Below are 24,348 nucleotides of genomic sequence, written 5' to 3' on the forward strand. Positions count from 1 at the left end.
TGTAGCTAGCAGCTTTATTTGTAATAGCCCAAAACTGGAAACAATTCAAATGTCTATCAACAGGTAAATGGATAAATTCCAGTACATCCATACAATGGACTATTAACTCAATAAAAAAGGAATGAATTACTGAAGCACACACACGGATGAATCTCCAAATAATTATGGTGAGTGAAAGAAGACACAAAAAACTATAGTATGATTCCACTTTTGGGTAATTTTGGAAAATTCAAACTAATCTGTAGTGACAAAGCTGATCAGTGTTTGCCTGAGGATGTGAGGAGTAGCCAGAGAGATTATAAAAGAGCACAAAGAAGCTTTTAGGGGTGGTGGGTATATTCATTATCTTGATTGAAGTGGTTTCATGTACATACATGTCAAATTTTGCCAAATTATACACTTATTTTTAAAAAGTCATTTGCCTTTTTCACTGTACAACACTTCTGCGTATACAGTGCTGGTTAAACTACACATGATAATGTCATCATTCTTATAGATAATGGGATGCGTGTTCATGTATTCTTTTGTTTTAAATTTTATTTTCCACTATGGCAAATATCTATATATATGTAAACAGTGGTGTGCTAGAGTAGAATTGCACCAGCTCACAAGAGCCAATCGAGCACATCTATTCCCAGCTCTGTGTTTAGAAGTGTTACACTGATAGCTTGAATTTGGCAGTAAGTACACCATGGAAATTGGCAAATGCTACTACAAAATCGACTTCTTCTCAGACAGCTGGTCATTAAACATTTACCAACCCACCACTAGCTATAACATACATAAACCTCAATGGAATTCTTAATTTTTAATTATGTAAAAGGATTCTGAAAACCACTGGGCTAAAAACTTACCTTTATCAAGCTATAAGTGTTACTAGGGAGAAAAGAAAAAGACACTCACCCCGATCAAGAAAATCTTTTGCAGAGACTCACACTTTAGTTACCTTGACCAAATTATGCTACTGCCATTCTCCCAGGGGGCTCATTATTGAAACAATGTTTCCCCTAAAACTAAGGGGGTCTTAAATAGTTAGCTCCTTCCTGAATTTGAAGAGCCCAAAGGCTGCTAGGAAAGGTGCTGCCATCTCCTCTAGCCAACACCAAGGATCCATCACCTTGCTTTCCATAGCTACTCACAGACCAAAAATGTAACTTTAAGGTACTGCTCAAAGAACAAGTTTTCTACGTAATGGATTCCAACTCCAACAATCAGATAAGAAGTTCATGACACAGATATATTCATATCTGGTCAATCAACCATTAAGGATACCAAGATCTGATACTTTTACTAATTGCTTTGAGATAACTTGAATATGGAAGACTTACAGCCATTCCCTTGCCTTCTGCTCATCTATGCCAGCCTGAGTCCTTTTTGACTATTTAATATGGTGTGGAGAATACCAGCATCAGTTGATGCTCCACCATCTCAACAGAGAGCTTCCCTATCCAGGAAGGGAAAAGGCTGAAATTAAAAAAAAACAAAAAAGAATCTCCATTAAAGAATTCAGAAGGGAGTTGATTATGTTGTAGAAACATATCTTCCTGTTTCATGACACGTTGGAAACATAAACATTAGGGCTTTTTCGCCTCCACTGCATAGAGGTCTGAGCGCTTCTGGCTAAAAACGGGGATTTGCTGGCGTATTTCAGCCAACTTCTTCAGGTCTGCAAAAACAGAAAAGTGCACTATTAGTAAGATGTAATTCCTTACCGACCGACGGGAATTTCTTCCCCAAACACTATGTAAACAACCAGAGCCTCAGCAAGTAATTTGCTCACAGGCCTTGTCTGGAGGCACAGACAGCCTGGCAATGCCCCTGTAGTCATTTCAAACCAAACCAAGAAAACTCAGGCTGAGATACAGCCCCAGGGCTTGGCCAGAGAACCAAGGATAAATGAGGAGGGTGGGGCATAAAGGAGCCCCTCCAGGTGACAGGGTTTCACAGCTATGGAATCTGGCCTCAGAGAATGGGGACACCAGAGACCTAAACTGTGCCAGAGCTAATCTTACCTATGTCTGAATACACGATCATTTCTTCAGTGCCAGCTTTGACGAGGACCTCCCCCCTGAAAAAGATTCAGGGGAAGAATGAGTGGATTCTCTGATGTTTGCTGATATTCAGGGTCTCTCTGTTTTTCCTCCCCATCTCACAGGCCAAAGGGGAAGGAATCTGAGATTTAAAACAAGAAGGTAGGGGCATAAATTCCTGTTCTACCATTGAAGTAGCTGTGTGGCCTTGTGGCAAGTCATCTGGAATCTCCATTTCCTAATCCATAAAGTGGAAATATGAGCTCTGTGAGGACTTGGTGAGAAAATTATGGAGTGTATTTTGTAACCCACAAACTGCTAGGGAATGGTAATTATTCTAAGATGTGATGGAAGAAATTTCCACATAATGAGGTATGGGGAAGTCATTCTGGCTTATACATCATTTAACTTAAACTTTATGCTAACTGGAACAGCCTGCCTTGTGGCCTATCACACATACATTGTACATCTGCTTTAACTATTAAAGAAAAGGGTGCACTGTCCAGAAGGAAAGAATGTTCGTTCTGAAGATGGAAATAAATGCCTCCCTTCCTGAGACATCAATGCTAATACTCTTTCTATATAAGGCTCCCTTCCCAAGCACCAAGGCCATACTTGCTGATCTTTTTTTTTGAAATCTTGAAAGAATGTACACCTGTTGTGTTTGACATTCCTTGTTCTGACAAGATATAAAACTGTGCCACAAACCATGCTTCTTCAGAATAGTTCTTCAGAGCTATGTGAGAGGCTGTCTCAAAGGCTACAGCCCTCAGTTTGGCTTGAATAAAACTCTTTTCTATTCCTATTATAGATTATTTATTATTTCTGTCGACGGATGTAAACATCTGGGAATAGAGACACCTATAACCAACAGGAAGCTCCATCTGTCTCCTCGTGAGTACATTCAAGACCCCTTTACAAGGGGAGTCTGGCTCTTTTCTTCACACCTCCCAAGGCTGCTACCCAACCATGCGGATGGTGAGACTAGGCCTGGGCAGGGCCCAGATCTGCCTGGATCTCTGGTTTCATGCCTGTGATCCCTGGATCCCTATGTTAATGGCTTTCAGGGTTTGAGGGAAAGGTTTCAACCTATGGGGCCTGGGTAGAAATGGTAGAACCATGCCCTGGCAGGAACCCCACACTGGGAACAGCAACACTCCATAAATCTGAGGAAAAGCTGATTTGGAAAACTCTTTCCTGTGCTGAGGCTCTTGGCCCAAAACAGCTTCAGAAACATATCTGTGAAATGAAATTTCTCCAAAGCACAAAACAAAGTAATCTGATACAACAAACAATCTGACATAATAATTGGTTCCATCTACCAGATGGCCACAAATTTTTGGCACAATGAGCTACAAACACCATCATTAATGCCATTTAACTGAATCCTTTTCTAGTCTCTTCTATTTCTTTCCCATTTGCCCTGGCATTCAAAGATCTCTATGTTAAAAAAAAAAAACAAAAAAAAACCTCTATGTTAACCCCAGGCGCCTATACCAACGCTGATATAAGCCAGAGGGCTCCCAAACCGAACAGGGGGGATTCTAAAAAGGAAGAAATAAAGGTAAATCTTATACAACTACTTTGTGTCAGAGCAGCCAGCTTGATCAGTAACAGAGTTCATTAGGAGAACCAGCTGGGGAGCAGAGCTGCCCAAAAGGTCAGGAAGCTGATCACTAACATCTGCAGAGGAACTTGAGTCAAGTTTAATTCTGAAGCCAACTCAATCCTTCCAGTCTTTCAATGCCTCCCAAATCCTAGCGTGCAAGAGGCTCACTGGGACTCTCGCTGGTCACATCTTCCAAGGCCTTCCCCACCACGCACTTTAATCTGTGGGTCCTGTAAAGTCAGCAGAGAGAAACTTTAGGAACCCCACAGTGACGTTTAAGCCTTTGCAGCCTTGTTACTGGTTTATTTATCCTGAAATTGTAGAAATGCATATCTGTGTGTGTGTGCTTATGTGTCTGTAATCATACAGACATATGAGAAGTAGTATGGAATAAATCTCAGTTCTGAATTCAAAAGTCTTGGATCCAAACACCAGTTCTAGCCACTTTATCCTGTAAACTTCAAGTCTACCATCTATAAACTGGGCTAAATAAAGATAAGTCCCTGAGAGTTCACACTGAGATTATGTGTGTGAAAGTACTATGTAAACTATACAAATGCCAGTAAGATATGTCTATTAACATATGTATATGTATCTGGGCAGACTTCCATGCTGGTTTCGCTAAGTAATAAAATGCTTTTCCCTCTCACAGAGGATAAGTTCACAGCTCCCCTTAATTCATCCCATCCTCCACTCTCCTCTAATCATTATGCAGGGAGCAAATCCTCAACCTGCAACTCATTCCTGCCCTAGGACCATTGACCCAGTCTAAATTTTAACCAAAAGCCAAGAGTTTGGGAGCCTCTTTTACTAAAACCACCCACCCGTGACTGCTGCCTTGTTTCCAAGTTTGGTTGACATTAAAAGTCACTTAGAAACTCAGAAGAGGGCTGAGGCCAAGCACTCAGTCAGGAGAGCAGGACCGTTTCTCTCTCACATGGTTTTCAAGTGGAAGCTTCTCTCACTGAGAGACCTGGAGACCTGGCAGGCATGTGGGGAGATGGGGGTGGAGGGAGGGGCGGGACCAGGCAGGAATCAGACAACCCACTTGCCCAAGTGCCATCTCCCGAGCTCCTCGTGAGCCTGTCCCTGTGTAGCCAACTCACCAAGGACTCACAACGGTGCTGTGTCCCCAGGCAACATAGGAGGCTTTGTCATCCCGGGCAGGAGATGCCGTGGCCACGTACACCTGATTATCAACAGCGCTGTAGTTAATGGACAGAAAAGAGGTAAATTATACAGTGATTACATAGATCTGTGACTTTTTATCCTAAGTGTACAGATCCTTATTTCAAAAACTAGGATAGGACAGGCTGGCTCAGATGTGGAAGAAACATCCAAAGCCACAGAACCCTCTCTTCAAAAAAGATCTTATTGCGTAAGCCAGTTCTCGAGTAGAGCATTCTGCCCACCAGGGGACATGTGCCAGTGTCCGGAGACATTTTTGACTGTCATGACTAAAGGATTGCTATTGGCATCTAGTGGGTAGAGGCCAGGGGTGCTGCTAAACACCCTGCAATGCACAGGGCAGCCCCTACACCAAAGAGTCATCCAGCCCAAGATGTCAGTGCTGCCAAAGCCGAGAAACCCCGGCCTGAGCCAACCTGTAACGTGTAAAGAGCAGAGCTTCTCTGGTTAATGCAGTCAAGGTGGCCAGAGAGAACGGACTGGCCTTGCTCTGGGACAACACACCTTGCAGGGCTGCAGGGCCCTTCCATGCCAATGTGGCAGCCCCATTGTCTCAAATTAGGCAAGAATTTCGGGTGGCAGCCCGGGTGCACCAAAGCCACCTGACCCAGAGCCCTCTGGGCTCAATCAACAGATTCATGCCAGACCATCCCAGTCTCTCCCAAGCTTTTCTTCCTTTCAACAAGGCAGCGTTTATTAATACTCATGGGTATCACGTACCCCTACCCCGCCTTCCATCACGCAACCAGCCAAACACTTCTAGATCCCCTTCCAATAAAAATTACCATCATCTCCAGACATGAGCTAGTGGCTACCCCTGGGCGGAGAGAAGAGAGTATCGACTGGGAAGGAGCAAAAGGGAGCACTGCAAGGCACTAGAAATGTTCAAGATGTTGATCTTGGTCATAGGTGAATACATATGTAAAAACTCACTAACCTGTAAACTTAAAACTAGTACACTTTTCTGTAAGTATATAACACCTCACTTTAAAAATCTTTTAATGAAAAAAACTGTCATCTCTGACCAGCATTTGTTTTGCAGAACACTTTACACAGTCACGCTCCTTTCCCCTTCCATGTTACACGCACCTCTGCCATCTTCCCTTCACCACTCCTCAGCCTCAGGGGACCAGGGAAACAGCAACTGTGACACGCACAACATAGCTGTGCAACGCTCAGGACTTAGAAGTTAGAAGAGCGAGAACTGAGGATGAGTTTCTTGGCACAGTGCCAAGACCAGCAGGACACTATGGAGGATGGAGTAGGATAAACACCCAATCTGAGCAGCACAGGGTCCACAGAGTGCAGACCACAAGTCTCTCCCTAGGGCTGTCAGGCTAAAATAACCCCTGCCTTTTCCTTGGCTTCGGACACATACATTCCGTGGGTCTCCAATTCTCTGTAAAAGTTGCTGGCAACTGTATCAGAGACACCAATCCATGCCTGAACACAGAAGAATGAAATTGCTGCCCACCTGTTTCGAAGAGCAGTGAATGCTCTTCGAAATTCAAAAATCACAGTCCCCAAAATCCATGAGACTGGTGCTGTGGCTTCTGAGGAGAAGGTGCCCTATACTAGAAGCCCTCCTTTTGGGCTGCAAGATGAAAAGAGTCACCTTTTTCAACTGCATTTGGATGCCGGGGCATTCTGAGTCAGAGGCAGCATTCCTTACGGGGAAGGTTGGTGCTTCCACCAAACTGGAAATGTTCCCACAAAGAAACACTGAGACTCCTGAAGGTGTGCTTGAGATGCTTTCTTACCGGCCTCGCTGAAGCAACTCCCAGTGGGCTGGTCCGGTGGTCAAATTAAAAGCTGCAGGATATACCAACAGCTGGCAGCCTTGGGGAGAGAAAGGCCAAAGAGCAGATGCAGGTAGACACCCAACCACACTAGCCCCTCCCTCTATTCCTTACCCAGCAGGGACCAAACTCAAACTTCCCCAAGCATAAAAAGATTCAGCCAAGTCAGACAGGGTCAGCAGCATTAAGTATGGCTCTAAATTCCTCTAGACACACACACACAAAACACATACACACAAGAAAAGTGGTATTGACAACCAAAACCACAACATGTGACTTTGCTTTAAAAAAGTGGAGAACCTGTCATGCGAATTCCTCTCAGCATCATGTGGTCGGCTCCCATGGCCAAGGACCATGTTTTGTGATGCTTGTCAATTGAAACGAGGGGCAGAGTAGCGCTCTACTACTTATTGCTAAGACTCAACTGAGACTGCCAACCCAGAGCCCTTGTGCCTCCACCTTCTGCTGAGCAGGGAGTCGAACCGTTTGCACCCACTTCACTTTCACCGACAGATAAATTGGAATCAGAGTATCTTTGGCAGTCTAGTAGGTATGCTAATATTTGTTGAGTACCATATGAGGAATTCTGTAAGTCCTCTCTCCTTAATCTTCACACTGTTCCTGTGGAGATGCATATTTTTCCAGAGATTAAGTAATTTACCCAAAGTATTGTGCCAATTAAGGGGAAGAGTTGGAACCAGAACCCAAATCTTCTGATCTGACTTGGTGCTTCTCCAGGATGGTAGCATGCTCCTCTGGACCAAAATGTCACTGACGACATTTCAACTACCCAACATCTAGGACTAGTAAGTGGTGAAAGCCATGTGCACGCAGACCATTTCTACTGGGCCCCGAGTGACTCTTTCCAAACACAGTGGCAGGAAGGGCTCAAAGGGTAGAGCAGAGGTTTAGTTTAGGAGTATGGCTCCTCCCTCAGCTATGTGGCGTGTTAAATTACAACCCCCAAAAAACCATACTGTCCATATGCAGGAGAAGTCTGAGAATTCATATGGAGGTAGAGAAATTAAGACCTCTCCTCCAGGTTTTCTGACCAAGGGTTCCCTCTATCCACAAAGACCAGCCCAAATTAAACCTCCAAGCATTTACACAACATAACTGTAGTGCTGCCTTACCTCTCTGTGCATAGATTTGTGCCAGCTCTGCAAAGCGGATGTCGTAGCAGATGCCCAGGCCCACTCTGCAGTAAGCTGTTTTCCAAACAGAAAATATACAAACAAAAAGTTAAGCTCCTCCCTCATGGTGCAGCAGGGGAAAGCCTCCAAGATCTAACGATCACAAAACACTGACGGGAATACATTCATGCAGGGCCCATGGATGGAGAAAATGTATAAGCTTATTCCTGCCTGGACCTCACCTCGTGAAGACATCATTTACAACAGCAAAGCAGAGATGAGAAACTCGTTCTAACTGAATGCTTCTTATATAAGTGGGAGGTGTTCAATCGTGGCCTAATGGGTACAGGCCAGAAGCTATCATACTAATAAAAGGCTGTGACCAAATGGAAGAGCAAAACCATGTCAAACCCTCAGTTCTCCATCCAGCCCCCCCTTTCTAGATCTCTGACCATTCTCTGCCCTTCTCACTTCTGGCCTTTCAGTCAGGTTTTGTAAAGAGGTTGGGAAGGGAGAGAAGTGAAAAACATAGGACTACCTGATCCTTTTCTACAGGGACTGCTAAAAGAGGTGAATTTATCTGGTACGTACGAGTATCAAATGTGGAGAAACTATCACCAGGACTCAACGTTTTAGATTCTTGAAATGTGATTTTCCCAGGAACATCAATGTCAAACAGATGGAGCTGCATCACAAATAATGGATTCGGTTACCTCTTTTCTGCAGGGTTCATGACAATAATAACAAACATCTTTCCATGGCCAGCAATGGGGGTGTTCTAAGATCAACTGTACAAACAGCACCCCCAATCTGCCCACAACCCACCCCACAAGCTGACTGACATCATATCAAAATAATTTCTAACACAGGGAACTGGAAAAATGATGCTGTAGGTCTTAGACCCTTGTTTCCTTAGTGGTGTGCAAATCAACATCTAGATTTCTTATGGAAAGCAATTAATGTGCAGCTTTTTTACTCAATATAAATGCTAAATGAAGACTTCTCAGAATCAGAATCAAACTGATACATTGGCAGAAGAGGTGGAGAGTGGGTGAGCAATCACAAATAGGTAAAATTTGCAAACCCAATGCAGCAATATATTAAAAAGAAACACATCACTTCCAAATTGGATTTATTCAAGGAAAGCCAATGTGATTTAACATTAGAAAACCAATCAATGTGATTTACCACATGAACAAAATAAAGGGGAAAAGTCATATGATCATCCTAAGAGGTGCATAATGAGCATTTGGTAAACTTCTCCATCCATTCTTATTTAAAAAACAGAACAGAAAAACTCTTCTAGGAAGGGAACCTCCTTAATCTGATAAAGAATATCTGCAAAAAAAAAAAATCTAAGGAAACATCATATTTAATGGTGAAACATTAAAACCCTTCTCCTATTGAGATCAAGAACAAGGTAAGTACACCTGCTATTCAACACTGTACCAGAGGTCCTAACAAAAGCAACAAGGCAAAGGAAAGGAATAAAAAGGATAAAGATTAGAAAGAAAAAATTAAAAGCCATTATTCTCAGATGATATATTTGTATACCTAAGAAATGTCAAAGGAAATATACAGATGAATTATTAGAATGAATAAGTTTATGCAAGGGTACTATATACAAGGTCAATATTTTAAAAATTAGTTCTACTTCTGTACACTAGCAAGAAACAGAAAATGAAAGGGCATCAAGAAATGCCAATTAGGAACAAATCTAGTAAATGATATACAAGATTATACCCAAAAAACTATTAAAAAACTTTGAGAGAAATTAAAGAAAGCGTAAGTAAATGGAGAGAGATATATATCATATTCATGGCCTGGAAAACTCAATTCTGAAAACAAGCACTTTAAAGAGTTGGGTTAATAGCTCAATGCTGGGACTTCCCTGGTGGCTCAGTGGTTAAGAAGCCACCTGCCAATGCAGAGGACACGGGTTTGAGCCCTGGTCCAGGAAGACCCCAGGTGCCGCAGAGCAACTAAGCCCATGCACCACAACTACTGAGCACCCCCTTATATTGAGACTGTGACAATATAAGTTCAATCGCCACAACTACTGAAACCCACACACCTAGAGCCCGTGCTCTGCAACAAGAGGAGCCATTGCGATGAGAAGCCTGCACAACGCAACAAAGAGTAAACCCCACGCTCCGCAACTAGAGAAAGACTGCATGGCAACGAAGACCCAACACAGCCAAAAAATTAATTAATTAATTAATTAAAAAGAAATATACTTAACTTAAAAAAAAAAGAAACATAGCTCTATGCTGGGTCCTCTTCCACTAATGGCAGAGTGGCTCCTATCAGACCAGCTTTCTCACAGATAACTATGAACTCTGGACAAAATAAAAAACACAACTACTTAAAAGCACTTGAGAATAATCAAAATCAGGCAGAAACAGAAGAGAAGTCAACACTTGGAAGAAGGGACTAGTGCTGTGTGAGTTTCCCATTTGTTTACAGCTTTTAGTTGGAGGCAAGGCCCCAGCTGTTGCTAGGAGTGGTGGTGACAACTACACACAATCATACCAGCTGAGGAACCAGAGAATAGAGTTTCATGGCAGGTGGAAAGTGAGGGGGAAATGCTGAAAAGGAGAAAGCCAAAGAACAGCCCTAAATTTTACATATAAAATCTGTCCAAATCTCTGACTAACCAATGAACTAAAGATGTGTGGGGCAAACTCCAAGCAGCCCAGCTAAAGCTAAACAACTTTACAGTAGAACAGAGCAGCTGAAGTTGCTACCCACCTCACAAAGGAAAAAGAGTTTGGTGTTTGAGTATGCCCAAATTAACTACTTGCTAAAATTAAAAATTAAACACTTTTCAGGGGAATGTAATAGAAGTTAGAATCTCAACAACATACAATCCAATATACAATCCTAATTACTAGATACACAAAGATATTACCCAAAGTCTTAAAGAAAAAGCAGCAATGGAGCAGACCCCAGTAAGACCCAGATGTGATAATTATCAAAGACTTTAAAGCAGCTATTGAAACTAAGCTCAAGAGAGTAAAGAAAAATAAGCTCTTAATGCATAAACGAACAGAAAATACAGTAGGGAATAAAAGCTATGAAAAAGAATGAAATGAAAAGTTTAGAACTGAAAAATTCAACATCTGAATTTTTTTAAAATTTCACTGGATTGATTTACAGGAGAGTGGAGATTACAGAAGACAGACTCAGTGAATCTGAAGATGGGTCAATGGAAAATGTCCAATCTGAAGAAGACAGAGATAAAGCATTGAAAAACAAAAATAAAAAACAGAGCCTTGGTGACCTGGTTTGGTGAACAGTATCAAAACTGGAGTCCCATAAGAAGAGAATGGGACAGAAAAATATTTAACAAAATAATGCCCCCAAGTTTCCCAAATACAGTGAAAGACTTAAATTTTACAGATTCAAGAAACACAAAGCAGGACAAATACAAAGAAAACCATATCTAGGAATATAAGAGTCAAAATAGAACTAAAGATTATGAAAAGACCTTGAAGGCAGGTAGAGAAAAACATGAATTGCATGCAGAAGAACAATACTAATTATCACTAACTTCATATCGGGGGTAAAAAAAAGAGGCTAGAAGATAACTGAATAATAACATCTTTAAAACTTCTGAGGAAAAAAAGAAAACTGTCAACCCAGAATTCTATTCCACCAAAAATCTTTTTTTTTTTTTTTGCGGTACGCGGGCCTCTCACTGTTGTGGCCTCTCCCGTTGGGGAGCACAGGCTCCGGACGCGCAGGCTCAGTGGCCATGGCTCACGGGCCCAGCCGCTCTGCGGCATGTGGGATCTTCCCAGACAGGGGCACGAACCCGTGTCCCCTGCATCGGCAGGCGGACTCTCAACCACTGCGCCACCAGGGAAGCCCCACCAAAAATCTTTTTTAAGAATAAAGGTGGGACTTCCCTGGTGGTCCAGTGGTTAAGAATCCGCCTTCCAATGCAGGGGACGCGGGTTTGACCCCCGGTCGGGGAAATAAAATCCCACATGCTGTGGGGCAACTAATCCCCGTGCACTCTAGAGCCTGCACACCACAACTAGAGAGGAGCCTGCGTGCCACAACGAAAGATGCTGCAATGAAGATCCCATATGCTGCAACTAAGACCCGACACAGCCAAATAAATATTTAAAAAAAAAAAAGAATAAAGGCAAAGTAAAGGTATATTCATAAATAAAAACTAAGATAATTCATAGCTAGCAGAGCCTCACTACAAAAATGCTAAAGGAGGTCTTTTTGTTTGAAGATAAACATACCAGACAGAACTAAGATCTTCAGGAAGAAAAGAAAAACACTAGAAATGGTAAGTATTTGGGTAAACACAAAATATTTCTCTCTTAATTTCTTTAAAATACACATGACTACTTAAATTAAAAATTAGTGTTTTGGGGGATTCATAATGTATATAGATGCAATATGTATGAAAACCATACCATAAAGAAATGACCTATACAACTGCAAGATTCTTAAATTTCACATGAAGAAATATATTATTAACTAAGTAGACTGTGACAATATAAGCGTGTATATTGTCACAGGGCAACAACTTAGGGAAAAAAAAGCAAACTACTACTCAACCCAAAAGAATGCAGGAAAGAGGAACAAAGGGAAAAAATAATTAAATGTCTATCTGCTTAAAATCCAACCATATCAATAATTACATTAAATATAAATAGAGTAATCACTCCAGTTAAAAGGCAAAGATTGTCAGGATGAAAAAAAAGCAAGACCCAACTACATGCTGTCTGCAAGAGAAGCATTTTAAACATAAAGAGACATGTAGACTGAAAATAAAAGATTAGTAAAAGATGTACCATACAAGCAGTAAGTATAAGAAGGCTAGAGTGGCTATAGTAATATCAGAGCTAAACCTCAAGACAAAGAGTACTACAATGAAAAAAAAAAAAGACATATAATGATAAAAGAATCAACTTACCAAGAAGGCTTAACAATCCTAAATGTATATGCATGCACTTCTACTGCAAAGATGTCAGCTCTCCCCAAAGTTGGATCACTGTATGTTCAATACCATCCTAATCAAAATTCCTGTAGGTTTTTCCTTGGCTGAAATCGATAGGCTGAGGCTACAATTTATATCAAAATGCCAACAGCCAAGAACAGCCACCTGTGCCAACTAATCAAATGCCTGATGTCTGTACCATATGATGAGAGTTACTGGGAACTTCAAAGCAAATTCTCAGGAGGCAATGAGACTTGCCACATTCTCTACTTACCTTTCTGTGCTTTACCAGTAAAGTTCCATCAGGCCCAAACACGGCACAGGTATTATATAATTTCCCAGCATCCTCTTCAGGAATGGAACCTTTCATTGAGAGGAGAAACACACAGACACAGAAAACACTCTGAATAAAGCATTCTTTTATGATAACAGGACAAAGGCTTGATAAAGTTTACTATCTTCTTGGGTCCACAATAAAGTTTACTATCTTCTAAGGGTTATTTAATCATGTTTTTTTCTTCTTGAATATGATTTTTCAGAGACCAACTTCAGAATGTAGGTGAAATATAATTAGGTTAGATGCCAAAGAAAGGTTTCAAAAATAACCAAATTGTTTCTGAATTCAGCTTTGATCTTGAGCAACACTTCATCTGAAGCATTGGTGCAACACGGGGAATTCACTGTTGCTCAACTTAAATTCACCAGGCCCTGCAACATAACTGTATCCAAAAAGGTCTTGAGGTGGGAATGTAAGCCAGTCTTTCCATTGCTGAATATGGTTCCTGCAATTCTATCTCTTCTTGCTTTGCCTTCTTTTCTCCTCCTCTTATTCATTTCTAATTCTTACTATATGATAATAGAGAAATAATTTTGTTTGCTATATTAAACAGTTTTATTGTATTTTTATTTAAACAAACAGAACTTTATTTAAACAAAACCACATAAATAAAGCTACTTTTTTAAAATTGAAGTATACTTGATTTACAATATTATACTAGTTTCAGGTATACAACATTGTGATTCAATGTATTTTTTTAGATTTTACTCCATTTAAAGTTATTACAAAATAATGGCTCTATTTATCCGTGCTGCACAATATATCCTTGTTGCTTATTTATTTTATACATAGTAGTTTATATCTCATAATCCTCCATCCTTATATTCCCCCTCCCCCTTCCCTCTCCCCACTGGTAACCACTAGTTTGTTCTCTCTGTGAGTCTGTTTCCATTTTGTTATACACATTCCTTTGTTTTCCTTTTTTAGATTCCACATGTAAATGATAGCATTCAGTATTTGTCTTTCTCTGTCTGACTTAATTCACTAAGCCTAATACTCTAAGCTACCTTTGATGTATGCAGCCTCTTTATGGGAAAAAAAATAATCTTAACACTATATTAATGAAAGACATTCAGATATGGTTTCTCTTTCCACCTGCCCCTGTACTTCCAACTCCTTCTCCAGAGAAAATCATCATCAGTTTGGTGTGTGTCCTTCTACAGTATTTACTATGTCTTACATACATAAATACATATAAAAATATACAACCTTCTTTTGTGTGGGGCATTCATCTGTATGGAAGTACCTGTTCATTTCATATTAAACTTGCTCTTTTTCCACTGAACAGTGTGTCTCAAAGATCCTTCTGCATTCCTAAATACAGATCTACCTCATTCTTTTTTTTTTTTTGCGGTACGCGGGCCTCTCACTGTTGTGGCCTCTCCCGTTGCAGAGCACAGGCTCTGGACGCGCAGGCTCAGCGGCCATGGCTCACGGGCCTAGCCGCTCCGTGGCATGTGGGATCTTCCCGGACAGGGGCACGAACCCGTGTCCCCTGCATTGGCAGGCGGACCCTCAACCACTGTGCCACCAGGGAAACCCCTACCTCATTCTTTTTGATAGCTAATTTGTATTCCATGATTTAAATGCAACAACAAAAGTTACTCAGATGTTTTTAATGTTTAGGCCATTATACCTTGAGGGTAGGAAGTTACCTCCAATGACATATATGCTGCACTTCTTTGCTACTTCAGAAAGCTTCTGTGTGGAGTCACCAGGAATTTTCTCTGCATATTCAGGAAAATATTTCGTACCATATGGAGAATTAAAGCATTCCTAGAATAATGTTGGAAGAGAAAAAGGGGAAAAAAACACCAAAACACCCAACTCACTTTAAAGTTCTGCTGTAAAAAGACATAGCTCTCAAAGGGGTAAAACACAGCTGATAAGAAAAACATGGACACCTCAGGGCTAAAGAGCCTGTGGACACAGACAGGACTCAGCCCCTGACTCAGGTGGGGCTGGAGGAGACAAGTCAGCATGCTATCCCAGATCCTGGTCACCTTGGCAAAAGACCGCACTTGCCTCTCCCTGAGTCCACAGAACTACGCCTTCCCAGCCTTGGGCACCCAGGCCCCACTACCACTGGGCTTACACATAGGACTTTGGGCGTTAGGATGACTCCATAGTCTCAGTACTATATCATTAACTATGCAAAGTAATAAAGCCTGTGTTTTTTAAAAATACAGAAGCTTTGAAAGCCACAGAGGTTAGGGTGTTTCCTCATGTATAAAATGATCTATTTCTAAGTTCCCTTCCAGCACTGTCATTCTGATCCTGCAAAATCTCTCACTCCCCTGAATATGTCTCAACAGCTCTGTGATAAAAGAAAAGCAAAACTACTAGATTTCGACTCTAGTTCATTCATTTCGTATTTACTGAGATTGCCTGTGCACCAGGCACTGTGCTAGGAAACTCAAGGCCGAGGATCACCAACTTGTACAAAACACGTGTTAGGTAGAGGGGAATTCAAGTGCTTTCACTCCTGGCCTTTAGACTCTTTTACCCCTAGCAACTTAAACCAACAAGAACCCGTTATCAGATGCAAGTACAGGTGAGTCCCATGGTGCAAAATTAAGATCTCGAGCTCCCTTGTTGAAGATTCCTACTCACTGGCCACGTTGTAATGGCCTGGAGCCTAAAATAAAATATAAGGTAGCCCTGAAAATTCTCCAGGGTTTGCAAACGGCTGCCTCCTCCCCATAGTGGGGTAGTGGGTGGTCGGGAATAGTTCTCCCACTGACCCCAGCAGGCCTCTGCCAGTAGATGCATGTCCTGACACGTGCAGGACCTTCTCTGGGGCTGACCCTGTATTTGCTGACAAACAAATGTGGCGCAATCTTCAGCTGATTCTGTTCTAAAAGAGATGACGTAGGAGACAGATGCAGAGTCCTACTGGCTTACCACACTTTGGAAGATACCACAGACTTCCTAAATGTCTCTAACAATTTTCAGTTTTCAACAACTTTCAACAATTTTTTTAAATGCTGGAAGCTTAGCGCTAAAATCAATATGTCCTGGTCCTGTAAAGACTAAAGTACACAAGGAAAGAACGTAAATATCTGAGGCACTGAGTATTTTAGCTTTAGGTTAAGTCCCTCAGCCTACTAGGCTTCTGAACAGAGTAGGTGACCTAAATTAAAAACCTGTAAGCATGCAGGCACATCTTATCACAAAGACTCTTGCTAGGGTCATCTTCCAGACAAGCATGGAGCAATCCTGGGGCCCCACAGGACCTTGCTGGACCCCAGGACACAGAAGGACAACCAGAGCTAGCGGACATTATTCTGCTGGGACAACAGTTCCCAGAAAGGGGTGGCTGCCTCCATACTTACTGGCAGAGAAACTATTTTGGCTCCTTGCTTTGCTGCCTCCCAGATAAGGCCACAGGCTCGAGTGAGGTTATCTGATTTGACAGAAGAAACTTGAAGCTGGATGAGGGCCAAGCGGAAAGCTGAGGATGAAGATAAAAGAAAACAGCTGTCAGAAGATCTGACTGCTGAATCACACAGAGCAGCATTTCTCAATGGAAGGTTAATTTTGCCCCCCAAGGCATCTGGCAATGTCTGGAGACATTGTTGATGGTCACAGCTAATGCAGTACTACTGGCATCTAGTGGGCAGAGGTCAGGGACACTGCCAAACATGCCATAATGCACAGGACAGTCCCTGACAACAAAGAATTATCCAGTCCTAAATGTCAATAACGCTGAGGTTGAGCAACCCTGAGACAGAGCACATCCGTGGGCAAAGCCCATTCCAGGCACAAGAATCTGAAGTGAAGCAGGCAGGGCCAGCTTCTGCCTTACAAGTGAGAATGTGGCTTGAAGAAAGAAGACTAGGTCTGAGTACACGACTATCCCTTATTATGTGACCTCCAGCCTCCAGTCTATCCCCAGTCCAGACGCTGAGCACCTCCCAGCGTAGCAGGTGAAATCCCTTTGGAAGTCTGCTCCACCGTGAGTTCGGGCAGCAGGCCCATGGGAAGTGGACATGCCTGTCTCGAAGTCCCCGTCACCAGCTGGGACACAGTGCACTGGTCCAGCTGCAGGTAGAGGGGGAGCCTGGCAACCAGTGGGCTGCACATGTGCCTAGTCACAGGGCAGGGCCCCTGGGCAGGTCTGCACTCACCCCATGAATATTCCCGTGCCCAAAGGAGCACAACATTAAGTAGCAAATGAAAAAATACCATGAGAGGTTGAGAGAAACACTGTGGAAGGAAAACCGAACAGCGTTTTTTCCTGCTATCTGAACAAGCGGGTCCACATTTTCACTGGAGACTCAGTCCCACGTATTATGTGGCCAGCTCTGCCAACCAGACCTGCTGTCAGCCTTGGGGCAAGCAGGTTAGTGGCTCCTCCAGGCTTACTCCTTCCTTGAGGTAGTAGCCACACCCTACATTTGCTTTTCCTATAGAGTTCTCTTTTAGCTCTTACAGTAATCACCTTTTACTGGTTAATAGTCCTTTATATGAATTCTTTTCCTGTTCAAGTGACTGGTGTGGTTTCTGAGTCCTGCCTGGACCCTGACTGACAGTTTTTGCTTATGGTCTGACGAAAGGCTACATTAAAGGTTCCAAACCATGTCGTAACCCACAAAGTTTTGCAAAACTTCAGGAATTATCAGTAATGGCGTGGCCTCGCTTCCCTACCTGGCCTCTGCTGTGGAGTCTGAAATCCCACCATTAGTGACTTCTCTCTCTGGATCTCTCCTGTAGCTGTAAAAACATCCCCAGAGAGGCAACACTGACAGACCCTAGCCTTTGATGAAGGCCTGTTTGGCTCAGGGTTAACCCCAAAAGTAGGAAAACTCAGATGTTCCATTCCTTGGTTTCTCCTAAATATACTGAGAGGAACTAAATTTAACCCGGAATGCAGTTTGTCAAATAGTTTCAAAGACTGGATGAAAACCAAACAGGAAACAAAAGCTGGGATAATTACTTTGGGGCAAACAGCCTGAGCTGTCACTAAAACATCACAGACCAACTAAAGGTCTCCACTATAACTTAGAAGCTGGGTTTGTCTCTGCTTCTGAAGGAGGGTAAGATGAAGTCCACCATGGTTCTGTTGATGGCTTCCTTTCTCGGCCATCACACCCAGAAAGGCAGCTGTCCTGCACCAGGCTTGGGACTGCCCGACATGCTGCAAGTACCCGCTCCACAGGGGGGCTGAAGCCGGACAATTCCACCACTGGGGAGTTCCCTGAGGCTGAGGACAAGATACTAGTCACTTCATCTCCTCAGCAGTAAAATGAAACTACTTTTCAGTGTCAGGTCCCTGGCTATACTAATATTCATTGTATTCTAAAAATTAAGGACTTACCAAGGGGAACAAAGGATAAAATATCTTAACTGAAGGGACCAACATGGAAACAGCAGAAGGAACAGGCAGGTCCTTTACACATGGAAGCATCTGTGAGGTATCATTAACAGTATCTCGTAGATGAGGAAACAAGAAGCTTGCAGAGGGAAAGCTGCACGAAGCCAGTCAACAAAGTGAGTGGCACAGCCAGAAGCAAGCCAAAATCTGGACTGTAGACAGAATGAGCACCTTGTTTGTTTTTGGGTGGGTGGGGCTGAGGTCATGTAACTTGAAAACATTCCTCAAGGGGGTCAGATCAATACCACCCTCAACCCCACCAAGAACCACAGCTCTCAAGTCCATCAGCCTCTTCTGAAAGAGACAGTCACACTCAGAGGGAGGTGTGTAAAAGGACTTTTTTTTTTTCTTTTTTGACTGCATTGGGTCTTCTTTGCTCTGCACAGGTTTCCTCTAGTTGCAGCGAGCAGGGTCTTCTCTCGTTGCGGAGCATGGGCTCTAGGCAAGGGGGCTTTAGTAGTTGTGGCGCACGGGCTTAGCTGATCCACGGCATGTGGGATCTTCCTGGACCAGGGATCGAATCTGTGTCCCCTGCAATGGCAGGTGGATTCTTAACCACTGCGCCACCAGGCAAGTCCCTAAAAGGACTTCTATACCCTGATCCTGAGGGTTCATTCAGCCACCAACTTGCACTGCGCTCCAGGAGGTTGAAATGAAAAACAGAGAGCACGTCCACAAAACTTACCATCTTGAGGGAGCCTCACTAGCCCTTGGTAGGAACAGTTTATGTCCATTTTATTTCTTTTTTTTTTAAGGGTTTCAAAATAACATTTATTTCTTAAAAATGTCCATTTTAAAGGACAGGAAACTGAGGTCCAGAGAGATCAAATGACTTGTTGACATGGGCTGAGCTAAGGCTGTAATAATCCCGGTCTCCAGACTTTGAGCCTAGAGCACTCCACTGCCTCATGTAAAAGAATCAGGCAAAGATCTGGGAACAAACACAGCTAGAAACTCATCCCTGGGGCTGATCCAGAATGGGGATGTGTAAGTAACATGTAATACCTAACCTGAAAGCTCAAGGTCCAGGTGCAGAAAAAACTTGCCCAGTTTTTTTTTTTTTTTCCCCCAAGAGAAGTGGGCATTCTGCAGTGGGTGTGAGGGGGGCTCACTGTGGAGCAAATTAATCAGTCCTCTTACCACAAAAGCAAAAATCAAAGAAAACAGGTGCTTCATTTTCACCTGACAGGACTCAAATTACAAATAATCAGGGTTGGTGCCTTTGCAAAACTCACGTTCAAAACTAAATCAAACTACCACTGGCATTTTTCACAGAACTAGAACAAAAAATTTCACAATTTGTATGGAAACACAAAAGACCCCAAATAGCCAAAGCAATCTTGAGAATGAAAAACGGAGCTGGAAGAATCAGGCTCCCTGACTTCAGACTATACTACAAAGCTACAGTAATCAAGACAGTATGGTACTGGCACAAAAACAGAAAGATAGATCAATGGAACAGGATAGAAAGCCCAGAGATAAACCCACGCACATATTGTCACCTTATCTTTGATAAAGGAGGCAGGAATGTACAGTGGAGAAAGGACAGCCTCTTCAATAAGTGGTGCTGGGAAAACTGGACAGGTACATGTAAAAGTATGAGATTAGATCACTCCCTAACACCATACACAAAAATAAGCTCAAAATGGATTAAAGACTTAACTGTAAGGCCAGAAACTATCAAACTCTTAGAGGAAAACATAGGCAGAACACTCTATGACATAAATCACAGCAAGATCCTTTTTGACCCACCTCCTAGAGAAACGGAAATAAAGACAAAAATAAACAAATGGGACCTAATGAAACTTCAAAGTTTTGCACAGCAAAGGAAACCATAAACAAGACCAAAAGACAACCCTCAGAATGGGAGAAAATATTTGCAAATGAAGCAACTGACATAGGATTAATCTCCAAAATTTATAAGCAGCTCATGCAGCTCAATAAAAAAACAAAGAACCCAATCCAAAAATGGGCAGAAGACCTAAATAGACATTTCTCCAAAGAAGATATACAGATTGCCAACAAATACATGAAAGAATGCTCAACATCATTAATCATTAGAGAAATGCAAATCAAAACTACAATGAGATATCATCTCACACCAGTCAGAATGGCCATCATCAAAAAATCTAGAAACAATAAATGCTGGAGAGGGTGTGGAGAAAAGGGAACACTCTTGCACTGTTGGTGGGAGCGTGAATCGGTACAGTCACTATGGAGAACAGTATGGAGGTTCCTTAAAAAACTACAAATAGAACTACCATATGACCCAGCAATCCCACTACTGGGCATATACCCTGAGAAAACCAAAATTCAAAAAGAGTCATGTACCAAAATGTTCACTGCAGCTCTATTTACAATAGCCCAGAGATGGAAACAACCTAAGTGTCCATCATCAGATGAATGGATAAAGAAGATGTGGCACATATATACAATAGAATATTACTCAGCCATAAAAAGAAACGAACTTGAGCTATTTGTAATGAGGTGGATGGACCTAGAGTCTGTCATACAGAGTGAAGTAAGTCAGAAAGAGAAAGACAAATACCGTATGCTAACATATATATAGGGAATTTAAGAAAAAAAAAAGTCATGAAGAACCTAGGGGTAAGACAGGAAAAAAGACACCGACCTACTAGAGAATGGACTTGAGGATATGGGGAGGGGGTAGGGTAAGCTGTGACAAAGCGAGAGAGTGGCATGGACATATATACACTACCAAACATAAAATAGATAGCTAGTGGGAAGCAGCCGCATAGCACAGAGAGACCAGCTCCGTGCTTTGTGACCACCTAGAGGGGTGGGATAGGGAGGGTGGGAGGGAGGGAGACGCAAGAGGGACGAGATATGGGAACATATGTATGTGTATAACTGATTCACTTTGTTATAAAGCAGAAACTAACACACCATTGTAAAGCAATTATACTCCAATAAAGATGTAAAAAAAACCTCAGTCTAAAACCTAGCAACAGTCTCCAAGAATCCCACGGGACAAAGTTTCACATTTGAAGAAGTATCATAATTACTGAAAGTGCACAGTCTTCGGGTCGCTGAGCGGGGGCAGCAGTGAGAAACAGGCAAGAACCACAGGGAGGGTGCGGAAGTGGCATTTTAAATGAGCACCCGCCCCCGCCCTTTCCCGCGCAGGTGAATCTGGAGTAGGGGCGCCCGGAACGCACCTGGAATCTCTGCCTTCCGTTTCACACAAGCCCAGTGGGAGGTAACGCGCGGGCCCTTCCGGCACGCAGGCCCAACGCTCCCGCGGCCCCTCCGGCCCTCCCGGAAGCCCGGAATTCCCGACGTGCGCCGCGCCGTGCTCCGCGGCCTCCCCTCCCCGCCCTGCCCGCGCCCACCGGCCTCGCCGCTCGGGCCCCCAGCCCCGCAGCCACTGGAGCAAGGAAGGCCATGGGCGCGGCGGGGACACGACGCGGAGGCTAGGGGCTGAGCCGGCGAGACCGTCCGCCGGCGCCGCGCCCGAAACCTCCCTCCAGCCCGAGCTCGGGCCGCAGCGCTACTTACTGGCCATGGCTCTGCCGGGAAGCACCACTGGCACCGGAGCCTGAGCGGAGGTCTGTGGGCCACCGCGCCGGCGCCGCGAGGGGCGATGCCGCAGCGTCCGAGGATCCGCCCCCGCCCCGCCGCGCCCCGCCGCGCCTCGCCCCGCCCCGCCCCGCCTCGCCTCGCCTCGCCCCGCCTCGCCTCCTGGCCCGCTGTCTCCGCGGAGAGGGTGTTTTCTTTCCAGCAAGCCCCAAACACCTATTAATTGCCCGCTGTTTATGTAACATCCTTGTAGTCAGATCCTCGAAAGGTAAGGGACGACCAAAATCCGGGTGGTGCACTAGTCAATGTTTAACAACCGGCCTCTTCGATTCTCAGCGAAAGAACTGAGCCTCTTGCCAGTTGCATCACCTCTGTGGCCAGGGGAAATACCAGAGGCTGATTGCCTTGGGCTATTTGAACAAGTCGCCGTGACGAGGATAGAATTATCTAGGTTAATTTAGGCACTCAAGACAACAGTGGGATTGGACTACAAGGCTGCTACGTGATTGGGGAGGGGAAAAGAGAAACTGGGTTCAGACAGAATATCCTCAACAACAATTCAGTCCTCTAATATGCTGAAATCTGCTAATGTTTCAGGATACTTGCATTTATTAGTCAGGATTGCTTTCTGATTTTTGTGTTTGTGCTTTTGTCAGGCTTGGGGATCAAAGATCATAAGACGAATAAAGTTTGCTATTCTTAATACTCTGGAATAAACTATATTGAAATGTATCTTAGTTTTTAAAAGGACACTATAAAAAACATTCTGGGGACAATTAGGGACATTTAAATATGAACTGGATATTTGATGCTTTAATGAATTTTGTGTGATAACTGTGATTATGCCAGACATTGTCTTCACTCTGAGGAGATGCGTGCTGAAGTATTTAGGGGTGAAGTGTCAGAATGTCTGACTTGAAAATGTGCTTATATAGAGATAAAACAAATATGGCAAAATGTTAATTATTAAATCTAGGAGGAGGATATATAGCTGTTCATGGTACTATTTTAAGACTTTTTAAAAGTTTAAATTTTAACACTTTCATAGTAAACTCAAGGGGAAATGCATAGCAATTATGGGGTTTTTGAAGCTTTAACAGACTATCTGGACCTGGCTTGGCAGCAGAAAGATCTTTAATAACCTTTTAAATTCTGCTATACTTATAGCCTTTTGAGGTTCCTTATTCAATATTAGCCTCTTACAATCTGTAAAAAAAAAAAAAAAAGTCACCGTTCATTTAGACTTGGAAGTTTATTGGCATAAAGTTGTATCCAACAGTGGTTCCAAACATGGCTGGACATGTTATTGGAACATCCAGGTAGAGATGCCCAGTAGGCGGTTGGACATAAGCCTCAAGCTCAGATGCCCAGCCTGGAGACTGATTTAGGAATCATCAGAAGTTTAGACCAAGATGGAGCTCTGAATGCAAATGACAACAACTCAAGTGGACTGTGAGAGGCACAGGCAGAAGAGGGGCCTGTGAAGCCTGGGAAAGAGCCATCCAAGAGGCAGGAGAAGACCATCAAGCCCAAGAACCGGTGGGTGCTGTGTTCCTTACATCCCATGCAGGGAAACTGCCAACCCGGATTCTAGAGAAGAGGAAAGTAATAAAAATGAAAACTGTTTTTGCACTTTCCCTTAGAAGTTTCTGGGCATAATAGAAAAGCTAGATGCTGGGTTCCAGTTCTGGCTCTGCCACTTATTTTATGTTAACACCTAGGGCAAATCACCTCACTCTCAGGACCTTGTCATCATGTGTAATACAAAAGGATTTAGAGGCAGAAGGAGAGAGGCAGGTGAGCTGAGTTTGTGCAGCCCTTCCACCACTCCACTCCCTGCCCCTTCAACCGCAGCAGCTCTGCCTGTGTGTTTCCATATTCCCTTTCATCAGACATTTGAAAAGCAGCCGAAGAGGAAAATCACTACACTAGATGGATCTCTAAAAACCTAGCTAAAATTCTGCTGTTGCCAACCATGTCTCACCGCTCTAATGTCCATGTCCGGGCTGGTACTGATCAGATTTCCATTTTTACTCCAGAGGACCTATTCCACCATCTCCAGCCATCTCTATTTACATGTCTTGATACCAGTTCAAACTCAACTGTCTGAAACTAAATTTATCCCCTCTAAAAGAGCTTCTCATCCGCACTTTCCTCTTTCACTCACAGGCACCACCCTTTATACTGTTTTCCAGTTCCCTCTGCTCCCCATCCCCTCCTCCCAAAAATCTAGGTCACTTCTGTGTCTTTCAAGTCTTTTACCCCCAACCTCTGGCTAGCGACAGGGCGCTTCTTATTCTCCTGAAGCACCCCTTGATTGCTGCCCCTTTTTCTGTCCCCACGACCACCATCCACAGCAAGGTCTTCCTCAT

At 43.2% G+C, this 24,348-nt stretch overlaps 1 protein-coding gene across 1 annotated transcript; it reads right to left on the reverse strand.

Moving 5' to 3' along the window:
• On the reverse strand, window positions 1–24,348 carry NIT2 (nitrilase family member 2). The gene is made up of 11 exons (XM_049709857.1): window positions 24,246–24,348; window positions 21,616–21,966; window positions 16,395–16,513; window positions 14,715–14,835; window positions 12,997–13,085; window positions 8,351–8,444; window positions 7,760–7,834; window positions 6,588–6,666; window positions 4,746–4,844; window positions 2,013–2,068; window positions 1–1,666 (listed from the first exon to the last, which is right to left on the reverse strand). The coding sequence occupies exons 1-11, from the start codon at window positions 24,346–24,348 to the stop codon at window positions 1,575–1,577; spliced, it is 1,278 nt and encodes a 425-aa protein (XP_049565814.1). The 3' UTR covers window positions 1–1,574.

Source organism: Orcinus orca, chromosome 5 (assembly GCF_937001465.1).
Source record: "Orcinus orca chromosome 5, mOrcOrc1.1, whole genome shotgun sequence".
In the NCBI taxonomy this organism is placed as follows: domain Eukaryota; kingdom Metazoa; phylum Chordata; class Mammalia; order Artiodactyla; family Delphinidae; genus Orcinus; species Orcinus orca.